The sequence below is a fragment of the Rattus norvegicus genome, chromosome X, assembly GCF_036323735.1.
Source record: "Rattus norvegicus strain BN/NHsdMcwi chromosome X, GRCr8, whole genome shotgun sequence".
Taxonomy (NCBI): domain Eukaryota; kingdom Metazoa; phylum Chordata; class Mammalia; order Rodentia; family Muridae; genus Rattus; species Rattus norvegicus.
Window position 1 is genome coordinate 35,401,359 of NC_086039.1, and position 14,458 is coordinate 35,415,816.

The 14,458-nt window shown below is 44.4% G+C and overlaps 1 protein-coding gene across 6 annotated transcripts in view; it reads right to left on the minus strand.

Annotated features, from left to right (window-relative positions):
* The window catches only part of Ctps2 (CTP synthase 2), a 140,848-nt gene that overhangs the window by 123,701 nt on the left and 2,689 nt on the right, over positions 1–14,458 (minus strand). Inside the window, exons 1-4 of one of the 6 annotated variants that reach the window (XM_006256900.3) lie at positions 10,849–10,996; positions 8,886–9,090; positions 5,345–5,515; positions 2,490–2,590 (exon numbers count right to left, since the gene is read on the minus strand). In XM_006256900.3, coding sequence (XP_006256962.1) covers positions 2,490–2,590; positions 5,345–5,515; positions 8,886–9,051 — 438 coding nt within the window. In that variant the 5' untranslated portion in view covers positions 9,052–9,090; positions 10,849–10,996. Of the gene's footprint in view, positions 1–2,489; positions 2,591–5,344; positions 5,516–8,885; positions 9,091–9,614; positions 9,956–10,346; positions 10,690–10,848; positions 10,997–14,458 lie in introns of those variants that run through there. The other 5 variants (XM_006256898.4, XM_006256896.4, XM_006256897.5 and 2 more) reach the window with 5 other exon arrangements.

The window sequence follows — 14,458 nt, forward strand, 5'->3', positions numbered from 1 at the left end:
CTCACTCGGAAGTTCCCCTCTAGGTCACCATTATCTCCCTGTGCGGAAGGAACCCTCGAGATAGTTCCTTCTTACCATAAGTTTGTGTTTATTAAATTTACAATTCGAAAGTAGATAGCACATAAGTTTAAATAACTTGCATTATAATGTGCTGTTCCAATTGTTCTAGTCTGTTGTTATTCTCAAGCTTTTATTATACCCAACTTATAAATTAAACTCTTATACAGTCTGAAGTGGTGGCATACTCCTATAATTCTAGCACTTGGAAAGCCGAGGCATGAGGACTGCTGTGAGTTATATGCAAGCCTAGGCTGCATAATCGATGAATCCCAGGCTAGCCTGTACTATAGTATGAAACTTTGTCTCAAAAAATCAAACCCACTGGCTGGAGAGATGGCTCAGCAGTTAAGAGCACTGACTGCTCTTCCAGAGAACCTGAGTTCAAATCCCAGCAACGACATGGTGGCTCACAACCATCTGTAATGAGATCCAATGCCCTCTTCTGGTGTGTCTGAAGATAGCTACAGTGTAATTACACATAATAAATAAATAAATAAATTAATTAATTAATTAAATAAATATTAAAAAAATCAAACCCAAATGAAAAAAATAGTTTGTATATGCGTGGCCCAGGGAGTGGCACTATTGGAAGTTGTGACCCTATTGGCATAGGTATGGCCCTTTTGGAGTAGGCGTGTCACTGTGGGTTTGAGTTTCAAGACCCTCATCCTAGCTGCCTGGAAGCCAGGAGTCTCTCAGCAGCCTTCAGCTCCTGCTGCACCGACTGCTGATGCTGCCCTGCTCCCGCCTTGATGATAATGGACTGAACCTCTGAACCTGTGAGCCAGCCCCAATTAAATGCTGTCCTTATAAGACTTGCCTTGGTCATGGTGTTTGTTCCCAGCAGTAAAACCCTAAGACGATAGGTATTTATGATTAAGATGTATACATTAGTGTTTGGTACTATATATGGTTTTGTACAGACTGGGGGGGGGGTAGAAGGTTAACTGCAAGAGAGGATAATTAGGTGGGAATTTATGGGAAAGATGCTACTTTGATATTACCCAGCCTTTTCTAAAAAGATATTTATTTATTTATTTATTTATTTATTTACATAAGTACTTAATCCGTATGTACACTTGCATACCAGAAGAGAGCTAGCCTGAAACTATCCACATAGACTAGGCTGGCCAATCAACTCACAGAGATCTAGCAGCCTCTGCCTCCTGAGTGCTGGGATTGAAGGTGGCACCGCTGGATTGAAGGTGTGCGGTGCCACCTTTTATTCTCACCTGGGATTCCTAAGCAGAACCAATAAACTCATTGAGTCACAAAAATAATAATAATAATATAAGCCAAACCTTAGAGAAGGGAGTAAGAATGCCGCTCAGTTGCTAGAGTCTGAAGGCCTGATTTCAATTCCTAGTGCCGCATAAAGCTGAAGATGGTGATGAATGCCTACAATCACAGCACTTGGAAGGTAAAGGCAGGGGGTTCAGAAATTCAGCTACATAGAGCAGTTTGGGGCCAGGGGTATATGTCATTTTTAAGGGGGGAGCCTGGGGTTAAGGAAGTGACTCCATGGTAACTACTTGCTATGCAAGCCCTGACAACCTGAGTTCAGATCCCCAGAGCCCACGTGAAAATCAGACCCAGAAGCACCCGTGTCTATAACTGTAACCTGACCTAACAAGACATGGGGTGTGGAGACAGGAGGATCACGAGAAGTTCACCGGCCAGCTAGCCAGGCATACAATGCAGCGAGCAAGAGAGAATTTGTCTCAAACACGGTGAAAGCGGAAGCTGAGGAACATTCGAGGTTGTCCTCTGACCTCCCCATGAGCACAGGACACACAGAGTCACATACTCACATATGTACAAGCACACACATGGACACACACACACACACACACACACACACACACAGAGCACCTTGCAAATATGTCTCCAATACAAGGAATTAAAACATGCTCTGGGACAGGGATGTGGCTCATTTGGTAGCACACATGCCTAACACACACGAATCCCTGGATTCCATCCCCAGCACGACATAAACTAGGTGGACTGGCACATATCTGTGAGCTTAGCACTTGGCAGAAGAATCAGGAGTTAAAAGTCTTGATTGGCTATATATCAAACTGAAGGCCTGCCTGGGCTACATAAAACCCTGTTGTCAAATAAATAATATACTCCATTAGTATAAACAGTGGGTTTATAGGCTCCTCAAGGACAAAAACTGGCCATTTCTGGCTCCAGCCCAAACACTGACGTCATTACATATCTGCCCTCACACACGGATCGTGCATACTCACCTCAGGAGAACATGTGATTATCTGCTTAATCATTAACTTGTGATCATCTCCGTTGTTCCCTACTGTAACCCCCCCTCCCAGCTTAGTTTACAACACCCAAGAGAGGAAAGTGAATGAATACTGGATGCTTAGGGACCCAGAAGGACAGTAGCTTATGAAGAAAATGTCCATGCTTGCCTCGATAACACATATCTGGGGATCTTCCTTATTGCCATCCACAGACACCTTGGCTTGATTCATAACCCAGTCTTGGATAGCATCAGTAATGTGGGGGACCACTGCAGAAAGAAGGAACAAAGAACACAGCAAGTTACTCCATGTTCATGAGAAACGAAGCATTTGGACCTCTCCCTCCCAAATAATGTGAAAGCCACCAGGCAAATTAGACCAGCTGGAGCTCTTACGACATTGTCTCCACCTCTGGAACCAGTATGGACTGGGGAATTTAAGGCTAGTCCTCTCCACAGGGCCTTTCCTCTTGAACCAGATACAGAGAACAAAAAAACAAAGCGGAAGTGCTATCTTTGGTGAGGTCGAGAAAACAGCAGACTGGAGAGATGGCTCCGCCATTAGTACTACCTGCTTTCCTAGGGAACCTGAGTTCAATTCCTAGCACCCACATCTCAAGGCTCAGAATTGCCTGTTTCTCTAGCTTCATTAGGCAGATGTTAGAATCCATGGCAGAAAATGCCCAACAGCATCCCAGCCTAAGAACTGGGAGTAACAGCAGTCAGTGGAGAGGTCCACTCCAAGGGCGTAGATGTAGCCCACCCACTCCGGTGCACCAGCGTGGAGGCGTCAAAATCCAGCTGAATATTGTTTTGGTTTTCTGTGGCTTCTGTAATTACCATAAAATAAACTTATATCTTGGTGGGTTTTTTTTTTTTGAAACAGGGTCTTGATATGTAGTCATGAGTGGCCTTAAACTTCCTACGTAGATCAGGTTGTACTTGAACTTGTAGCAATTATTCTGCATCTTTCTTTATCACCATGCCAAGCCCAGAATAGCATAAATTTAATTGTTTTTTTTTCCTTTTAAAATTACGTAGGTGTATGTTTGTTTTGGCCTCATGTATGTATGTGTATCACATGATGCCTGGTATTTTGGAAGATAGAAGAGGACACTGGGGGGCTGGAGAGATGGCTCAGTGGTTAAGAGCACTGACTGCTCTTCCAGAGGTCCTGAGTTCAAATCCCAGCAACCACATGATGGCTCACAACCATCTGTGATGGGATCTGATGCCCTCTTCTGGTGTGTCTGAAGACAGCTACAGTGTACTCATATACATAAAATAATAAATCTTTAAAAAAAAAAAGGAGAGGACACTGGATCTCCTGAAACTGGAGATACGCACAGTTGTTAGCCACCCATATGGGTACTGAGAACAAAACTGCAGTCTTCTTCTGCAAGATCAAGTGCTCTTAACCCCTGAGGAATCTCTCCAGCCCCTATTGGTTTTCTTTTTTGAGGCAAGGGCTCAGACGGCTCAGGCTGGCCTAAAACCTGCTCCACAGGAAAAGATGGTTTTCAATACCTACTCTTCCTCTTTCCCCCTCTCAAATGCTAGGATTACAAGTATGCATGCGATTCATGAGCTTAATAATTTAAAACAATAATAACTACTGGTGTGGTGGCTCAGTGGGTAGTGGTGATTGCCAACAAGCCTGGGGGCCCGAGTTCAATTCCCAGACCCCACATGATGGAAGAAAACCAACTCCTGCAGTTGTTCTCTGACTTCCATATATGCACTGTGACACGCAAGCATCCAACACACACACACACACACACACACATAGACACATATCACACACACACACACACACACACAGACACATATCACACACACACACACATAGACACATATCACACACACACACACATAGACACATATCACACACACACACACATAGACACATATCACACACACACACATAGACACATATCACACACACACACATAGACACGTATCACACGCACACACACACACACACACACACATAGACACATATCACACACACACATAGACACATATCACACACACACACACAGACACATATCACACACACACACACACACATAGACACATATCACACACACACACATAGACACATATCACACACACACACATAGACACATATCACACACACACACATAGACACATATCACACACACACATAGACACGTATCACACGCACACACACACACATAGACACATATCACACACACACATAGACACATATCACACACACACACACACATAGACACATATCACACACACACACACATAGACACATATCACACACACACACACATAGACACATATCACACACACACACATAGACACATATCACACACACATAGACACATATCACTCACACACACACACACACACACACACATACACACACACACACACAGTTCTCTTTCTACCATGTCTCAAACGGTAGTCTGAACTGGCCTGAAATTTACTTTGGAGCCCATGGTGTCATTAATCTCATGGCAGTCATTTTACCTCAGGATCCTGGGTGCTAGCTTATACCTAGACTTGTTATTATTTTATTACATTCAGAGCAACACAGTGAGATTGTCTTAAAATCAACAAAAAAATAAAATCAGGGCCTGGGAATATAGCTCAATTAGTAGAGTTCTTGCCTGACCTGCATGAAGCACTCCGTTTGATCCCAATACTGCCTAAACTGGTGGGACGATGAATGTCTATAATCCAAACACGTAAAACGATGTAAACTGCAGGAGCATTACATTCAAGGTCATCCTTAGCTACACAGCAAGTTAAACGCTATCCTGGGATACATGAGACCATTCCCAAAAGAGAAACTTAAAATATAAAAATATACCTAATAGCAAAACTGATGAAAATATTCAGGAATATATTCAGGAATATTGGAAGGAAGGCAATCTTTAGAAAAGAAAGCAGAGATTTCAGGGCCCACAACCTTCTCACTTCTGTCAAGTACACAGTTTCCCAAGTGGTGCTTTGCACACAGGGCCCATAATGTTGTAGAGTACATACCTTGGACAGTTTTCCCCAGATAATCACCGCGCCTCTCTTTGTTGATCACATGCTGATATATCTTCCCAGTGGTGATGTTGTTGTCTTTATAAAGATTAATGTCCAAGAATCTTTCATAATTTCCAAGGTCCAAATCAACTTCTCCACCATCATTTAAAACAAATACTTCACCTACGATCAAAAGGCAGTGTAGAAATTAAAACTTACTCCCAACGGATGAGTTTCCAGTCAGACAAGGTAACTCATACCTGTAATCCCAGCACTTGTGAAACTGAGGCAGAAAGACTGCAAGTTCAAGGCCTTTCTGAGATACAGAGAGAGCTCAAGGCCAACCTGGACAACTTTTTTTTTTCAAGAAGAGAAAAGCAAGGGTTGAGATGTAGCTCGGTGGTAAAATGCTTGTCTAGCTTTTGTGAAATCCTAGGCTCAATCCCTAGTACTGCAAAAGAAATAAAATACCCAGAAAGTTCCAAACAAAACAGGACTGTTCAAAATGGCCAAATTCCAATGTCACAATGCATGGAAATGTACTCCACAACATGAAATAGCATGAAGTTCTCAAACGAAAACACAATGGACGGTTGGAGAGATGGTTCAGTTGTCAAGAGCGCATACTCAGGACTGGAGATTCAGCAGTTCAGAGCACTGACTGCGTGCTCACTTGGAACGATACAGAGAGCACTGACTGCTCTTCCAGAGGTCCTAAGCTTAATACCCAGCAACCACATGGTGGCTCACAACCATCTGTAACGGAATCCGATGTCCTCTTCTGGTGTATGTAAAGACAGTGACAGTGTACACACTGTGTGCATTATGTATCAAAAGCTTGGGAAACACCTTTAACTGGAAATAGACACGTACCAATTTATTTTGAGAAATTAACTCTTAGGCCTAGATTAGTATAATTTTGATAATCTAGGCCTAAGAGTTAATTTTGCTTTTACTTAAAAACAAAGCAAAGGAAAAACACTATAACTATAAGCATCAACTAACTTCGAAATTAAAAGGACAATTCAGAAGGCTCCTTGGGTGTACTAGCCTACAACTCTGGGTACTGGGATGACTGAGCTGAAAGAGCTGCTTGAGTCCAGTAGTTGGAAACAAACAACTCATCTCCAAAAGTGAGGAAAAACATAAAATTAAGGGGTTGGGGATTTAGCTCAGTGGTAGAGCGCTTGCCTAGCAAGCGCAAGGCCCCGGGTTCGGTCCCCATCTCCAGAAAAAAAAAAACATAAATTAATGCATAGTTTTAATCCTACAAAACAGGATAAAAGATACCCTGAGAGTTAAAGATCAAGAACAAGGGACACAAAGGGACAATTATATGGAGTTGATTATCTCCGTCCACCTTTTGGTGAGGTCTGAGCATCACTAGGGTCATTAGGCTTGCCCTTTTGGGTAGCAAGGAACTTTACCAACTGAGTCATTCGGCCGGCCCCACAAAGGGGATTTTTGTTCTGTGACCTATCAAGGCTGGTTACACAATAGGTTCGTTTAGATAAAATTCATCCTCAAAGTCACACACTTAAGATTTATATGTACTTTTCTGGTTGCATGTAAAAAAAAAAAAGGTTTGAGAGCATGCAAGATGACTCGGCATGGAGGGGAGTTTGTGGTTAAACCTGATAACATGAATCCAGCCTGAGACCCACAGGCAGAAAGAGAACTAACTGCCCTAAGTTGTTCTCTGACTGCCATAAGCTTCCCATGGAGTGTGCACACACAAATAAATAAATAAAATACCAGTACATACAAAAAATTAAAGCGAATGTTTTTTTAGTGAGTGTGTATAATATAGGTAGGTGTTCCTGTGAATATAGGACAGGTAAACACAAAAGTGTGCATGTATATGCATGTCCATTCATGTGGAGGCCAGCGATATCTTGTTCAATTGCTCTGAACCTGAATTAGTCTCCTGATGAAACTGAAAATCATCCATCCTGCCAGGCTAGTTAGTCGATGAGCTCCAGGGAGCCCCCTGTCTCTGCTTAATGAGTACTGGAGTTTCAGATCCTTAACACCACAACCAGCTTTTACCTGGGTGCTGGGGGATGCAAACTCCCTTCCCTATGATTGTATTACTGAAGAAGAGGCATCCAGCCCCTTGTTTTTTTCTTGATACTTGTTTTGTCCTTGTTCTTTTGAGATCAGGTCCCATGTAGCCCAGGCTTGCCTTGAAGTTGTAGTTTTTAAAAGCAGGGTCTCATGTAGCCCAAGCCGGCCTCTGTGTATGCAGCTGACTAAAGCTGGCTTTGTTTCCTCCCCGAAGCCCCATTTCTCCTGTCACATCTCTCAAGTTCTGGGATTATAGGCATGTGCTACCAAGTGTGGTATTAATGACCTTTTAAAATAACTAATTTATACATATCAAAATGCCTGCGTGTCGGTGACTCAAACCTATAATCCCAGAACTCAGGAGGTTGAAATGGATTAATGTGAATCCTAGGCCAGCCTGGGCTACAGAGAGAGTTCTAGGTTAGCTTGGGCTACAGTATGATCAAAGAAAACTGTCAGCACCAGGGAGATGGCACAGTGTATAAGGCACTTGCCACACAAGTCTAAGCTCATAGCTCCAATCCCCAGAAGCCCTGTAAATGCCAGGCAGGCACAGCACCCTGCCTGTGATCCTAGCACTACAACACTCAGGCCTCTGGAGACAGAGGCTGGAGCTCTCTGGAAGAAGGTGGCTAACTATACTAGCTAAATCAACAAGCTCTGGGTTCAAATGAGAGAGCCCACCTCAAAGTATAAGGTGGAAATGATTAAGGAAGACACCTGAAATCAACCTCTTTCCTCAGTATTCATTCATGAGCGCTCTCTCTCTCTCTCTCTCTTTCCCCTCCATCCCTCCCTCCCTCCCTCTCTCCCCTCCTCCATCTCTCTCCCTCCCTCTCTCCCTCTCCCCTATCTCTCTCTCTCTCCTTCCCTCTCTCCCCCTCCCCATCTCTCTCTCCCTCCCCTACACATACACTCATGCATGCATGCCCTCCCCCTAAAACGCCTAAAATAAAGTCAATATTTATAACAGTTATTCCAGCAGTGGGAAATGTTAAGAGGAATGTGTTTCCTTTAGGATAAAATAAACTAAGCCCTAATCCATAGAAAATGGTCTATTTCCAAAGAATTGATTATGTGGAATGCCATCAGTGATCTGAAAATGGATCAATGGCCATAAGAACTTTCACACATTTCTAAGGTATGATCCAGCAAGTCTAGTTCTGGAACCCTATCCTGGAGAAGTTACCCAAAACACAAGACAAGGGGCTAGAGAGACAGCCCAACCGTTAAGAGTATCCGCTGCTCTTGCAGAGTACCGGAGTTAAGATCCTAGAGTACCCATAGCTCACATCCACCTGTAACTCCACCCAGCTCCATAGAACCTGTCTCTCGCAGCCTCCACAGGCACCTGCAAACACGTAGCCTATACAGACACATATGCACAGAAAACAGAATTTTAAAACCACACACAGAAGAAATCATTGCAAATTATGTGTATTTAGTTTAGCAAATTAAAGTTTAAACGTTTTAAAACCTTTCATACCATGTTCGTAAGGTGAGAAAGTGCCAGCATCAATGTTAATGTAGGGGTCGATCTTGATGGCGGTTACTCGGAGTCCACATGACTTGAGAATGGTCCCAATGCTGCTGGCGATGATCCCTTTACCAATGCCTGAGATGACCCCACCAGTAACCAGGATATACTTCATTGGCGGGCAAATGGGTGACTCCCAATACCCAGATGCAATCTGAGAAACAACCAAGTTAAGAATTGGAGTTGAAAAAATTGGACAAGATAGCCAGCCCAGGCTACATAATTACCTCCAAGCCAGACGGTGCTACAGAGTCAGACCCAGTCTCAAAAACAACAACAATATAAAGTTAGCGAGTATGGTGGCACACTCCCTGAGTCCCAGGACTCAAGAGGCAAAGACAGGTACGTCTCTGTAAGTTCAAGGGCAGCCTGGTCCACATAACAAGTTCCAGGCAAGTTGTGGCTACACAATGAGACCCTGCGTCAAACAAGAAAGAAGAGGGGAGGATAGAGAGAGAGAGATGCAATGGATGCAACAATTTACTTGTTAGCTACATGTCACGGCTTTGTACTAAGGCTTGGGGGAAAAAAAACAAATTAAAACACATCTCTGTTCCAACTTGCCACACGTGCACTTCCACTCCACTGTGCAGGCCTACACAAACAAAAACACCGAGAGACCTTTCTAATGATGCTCACTGAAAAAGTAATGCAAATCAGACATAAAACAGTACTTACTGGATAAGCTCGATTTCTGAAGAGCAAAACTAAGCCAAGCCGATGATCAAAACAGTGCAAGGGGGCGGGGTAGGAAAATGGACTGACTAGAAAAAGAGCACCAAGGACCTCTGTGGGTTGGTGGAAACGGTCTAAATCTGGTCAAACCCCACAGACCAGATGTGAAATGGAATATTTCATGAGCATAAAGTACACATCAATTGTTTTGAAAATGTCATCCGCTTCCCCCAGGCGGTAGAGCTTAGTACGCGAGGCCAGCTAAAAGGGTTGTTGTTTAACCTGTACGCTAGTGCAGACAGCCTACTCAAAATCAACTAGGCGGACCTCGCCCCACTCTCAGTCTGGTGGTTTCACTTCCGCCAACGCCATCTCGGGTCTCCACAAAGCAGAGAAAAATAGGGCTTGGGGCGCGGAATCCAGAGCGGAGAGGCACACCCCAGGGACGTGTCGGTTTGGATCCCGGGTCACTAGCCACCTCCAGGCGAGAGACTCCGACAGAGCACTGGGCACTAGTGGGCGTCGTCCCCACCCCACCCCCACCCGGTCCCCAAGGCCCACTGGATCGCCTAGGTTTTCGAACACTACGTGCTAGATGCAATGGCTGTGGGCTGGGTTTGGGCACCAGCGGGAAGGGGACAAAAGTGCCAGGCCCTAAATGTGCTGCAGGCAAGGCCGAAATGGCCCTGGGGGACACAGGATGTTCTGGGCACCGAGGCCCAGGAGGGGTGTTACCTGTGCAGTGGCGAGGGCGCCGTGGACGATAGCTCACGCAGCTCCACCCAGCGGCCAGTCTGGGCTGGCGCTCACCTGTCCTATGGGCGCAGGGACCACATCTAGGGCTCTCTCGTCACCACTAGATCCGGCCTGCCCCCAGGGACTGAGGAGCCCTCCTCACCCACCTTCCCCTCGCGGTCCTGCAGCCCGCCCAGCTGACTCACGCTGGTTGTGAAATTAGGAGTGCTGCAGCGTTGAGTTCCAGCGGTGGTACAAAACAAGCGCCTAAAAAGTGTTCCCTACGGCACAGGCAGCTCCCATCACCCTCCGCTCTAGACGCCCTTGGCCCTAGTCCACACTATGGGCCTGCCCCTCCCTCCTTCCCCCCCCCCACTCTACCCCCTCCCTCCTCCCCTCCCCTCCTGTAGTTAGCTAGCTTCTGGCCAGCCTCTAAAGGCTCCAGGACTGCTCAAAACCTAGACAAGCCCCTTGCTCTAATTCTCCCGCCAACTTCACTCACCACAAATGTTTAACCATCCGCTACAGTGCAGCCCAGCACAGCAAAAGATGGGAAAGGAGAAAAACAAAGCAGAATTCTTGTCTAGGCAAACAAAGCAGAATTCTTGTCTAGGAGCTCACTGCCCTTCTACATGTCCATTGGTAAATGAACTTTCTTAGCACAAAGTTAGGAAGAGAGGAGGGGCAGAGCTAAGTAGGAGAGAAGGCTACCAAAGCGACTTTGGGGGCGTGTTTAAAGGATAAATGTGGCAAAGGACACCGGAGGAAAAGGAGGAAAAAAACAACTGAAAAAAAAAGAAAAAAAAAGATCTAACCGGCACGGGTTTGAAGGGAGCTGAAGTTTTAGAAAACCTGTGAATTTATTTTATTTTATTTGGTTTGGTTTTTAAGACAGGCTAGGACTGGAGATGCAGCTCATTTGACAGAGTGCTTGCCTAGCAAATACAAGACCACAGGTTGTATCTTAACACCGCATCAACTGGCCATGGGGGTACACACCTACATCACAGCAAAGGAAAGTGGAAGCAAAAAAGGATCACAAGTTCGAGATTCTCCTTGAGTACTTAGTAAATTCGAGGCCAGTCTGGGTTATGTGAGACCTTACCAATAGGAAGAGCTGACCTGGAGATCTGTATGCAGACTGGGCTGGTCTCAAACTTAGAGCAATCTCCTACCCTTGCCTCCCAAATGATCATGAATTTTTTGAATAACAAGGATAAAACAAGACTCAAAACTTAGACAAGACCTAGTGGAGTTGAGAAACATAAATAGAGATGTCTGACAAAACCAGTTTTTTCAGTTGTGTCAAGTAGGACAAAGTGGGAGCCTCTTTAGAATGCAAATGTAGTAGAGGGCCAAAGGTCTAATCCTAGAGGGCAGAGACTGAAGTCAGTCAGAGCCTGTGGACAGCAGGAAGACAGGTAGGAGAAGGGATTAAAGAAGGCAAAATCCCCAGTGAGTTTAGCAGCAGACGGTGTGATATTGAAAGTCAAGATTTTAAAGGAAAGCCAAGTTCCAGGCCGGTTGGGGATACAGATTCGAGACTGTCTCAAATTTTAAAAATAGAGGACTGGAGAGATGAGTCAGCAGTTAAGAGTAAGTAAGAGGGCTCAAGTTCAGTTCCCAGCGCCCACATCAGACAGGCGGCTCACAAACACCTATAACTCCAGTTTGCAAAGGGGCAAACTCCTCTAGCCCCTTGCGGCACTTGTATCTGGCATCTGCACACACCAGCGCACAGAAACTGACAATAAAACAAATCTGTAAAATAAATTAATAAAGAGGGAGGAGCGAGATGGCTCAGTGATTGGACACTTACCACACAACCCGAGGACTGGAGTTCAATTCCTAGAACCCACATGTTGGAAGGAGAGAACCAACTACCCCAAGAGATGTCCTTTGGTTTCTGATTGGGAACTGTAACATACACACACACACACACACACACACACACACACACACACACACACACCATGTACTCTCAATAAAAATTTAAATTCCAAAACAAGTAAAGGGGTTTAGGGTTGTAACTCACTTGGTAGAGTCCCTGCGTAGCATACACAAGGCCCTGTGTTTGATTCCCAAGGACCACGTAAAGCTCATGTGGTAGACCAGGCCTGTGTTCCCAGCATGTGTGAGAGAAAAACAAGAGGATAAGAAGTTCCAAGTCATCCCCAGCTGCACAGAGAGCTTGAGGCAAGGCTGGGTTACAGGAGAACCCATGGCAACAGCAAATAAATAAATAAGAGGCCGAACAGATGGGCCAGTCTTTAAGAAAACTAGCTACTCTTCCAGAGGACCCAGGTTCAGTTCCCAACACCCACATGGCTGTTTAGAACAGTCTGTAACTCCAGCTCCAGGGGAAAATATACCTTCTTCTGGCCCCTGCAGCCACCAGGCATGAATGTTGTACATGTAGGCAAAACGCCCACATACACAAAATAAGGTAAATATTGCCACTCTGTTTACAATGTGGAAACCACCTAAATGTCCTTCATTAGAGAAGGGAGATAAATACAGAAGGAGGGAGGGAACTAAAATAACAGTAACGATGCCTTCCAAAAAGTCCTAAAGCATCATATTATTTTTTTAAAAAATTTATTTATTTATATGAGTACACTAGCTGTCTTCAGACATACCAGAAGAAGTCACTGGATCCCATCACAGATGGTTGTGAGCCACCGTGTGGTTGCTGGGAATTGAACTCAGGTCCCCTGGAAGACCAGTTACTGCTTTTAACCCCTGAGCCATCTTTCCAACCCCCCAAAGCATCATATCTTTATCTACCTAAAATTCCATCTAATACATATGAGTCTGTTCATACATATATAGTTTAAGTAAAATGTCCCCATCTGGGTTGACAAAACTCCCTCCAAGAGCCCTAGACTATCTAACAAAACCACAACACTGGGCATGAGAAGACCCCTTTTGAGTTGTTGGTCAGGGTCATCCACGAGACTCCAAAAATGGCTGCAGGGGCCAGAAGAAGGTATATTTTCCCCTGGAGCTGGAGTTACAGACTGTTCTAAACAGCCATTATAGGCCATTGATGTTGCCCTTGGTTGCCTATCAGAAGTGAAAGAAAAATCCCTTTTGCTGGAGACACAATAGACTTCAGAAATGGAGCCCAGAGATCCCTGAAATGGAGCTAGCCTAAAAGCCTCTTCCCTGAGGGCTGGCTTTCATGGTACTAGAAGGTACCATCCAAGTTTCCAAAGGAAGGAGGCACCAACTCAGCTACAACACCTAGGAGCCACACCAAGGACCAACATGGCAGGATAAGCCAAAGACAGAGTTAATAGCATGCATACCTTTGTGGTAACCAACAGTTCTCTCATTGGTCTTAAAACCCATTAATAAGAAGGAAATCCTGCCTGGTACTGGAAACATAGCCAACCACCTGGGGCTAGTAAACTCATAGACCTTGAAAGAGAAATTATAATCACCACTTTACAAAAAATAAAAACAAACCAAAAATGTAGTCTCTATGTTCTAAATGTAATTAAAAGTCAGTGATTGCACTTATGCGAGTCTAAGTGAGCTCTATGATGTAGGAATGAACTGTCCAAAAAGCTAAGGATTTGGTATATGGCTCAGTGAAACAGGGCTTGGCCTAGCTATGTACAAGGCTTTGGGTTGTATTGTCAGCACCTCAAAAAAAAAGCAAAGTGTGTCTATTTATAATCACTATTGATATAATACTGTGCTAGAGTCTCAAGACGTTTTTTAGAGAAAGTCCATCATGTTGATTGCAATAATTTCACAGTTATTTATACAAAGGTTATACTCCTTTTTTAAAAAAAGATTATTTATTCTCTATAGGTACACTGTCACTGTCTTCAGACACACTAGAAGAGGGCATCAGATCTCATTACAGATGGTTGTGAGCCACCATGTGGTTGCTGGGAATTGAACTCAGGATCTCTGGAAGAGCAGCTAGTGCTTTTAACCACTGAGCCATCTCTCCAGCCCAACTTAACACCAAATTTCACACATTGTTTTATTTTATTTGATTGCACTTGCATTTATTTATTTTGCATAAGCCCACAGGAATGTGCTATGGCACACGTGAAGGAAAGAAGACAACTTTCAGGAGTCAGGAGTCTCCTGAA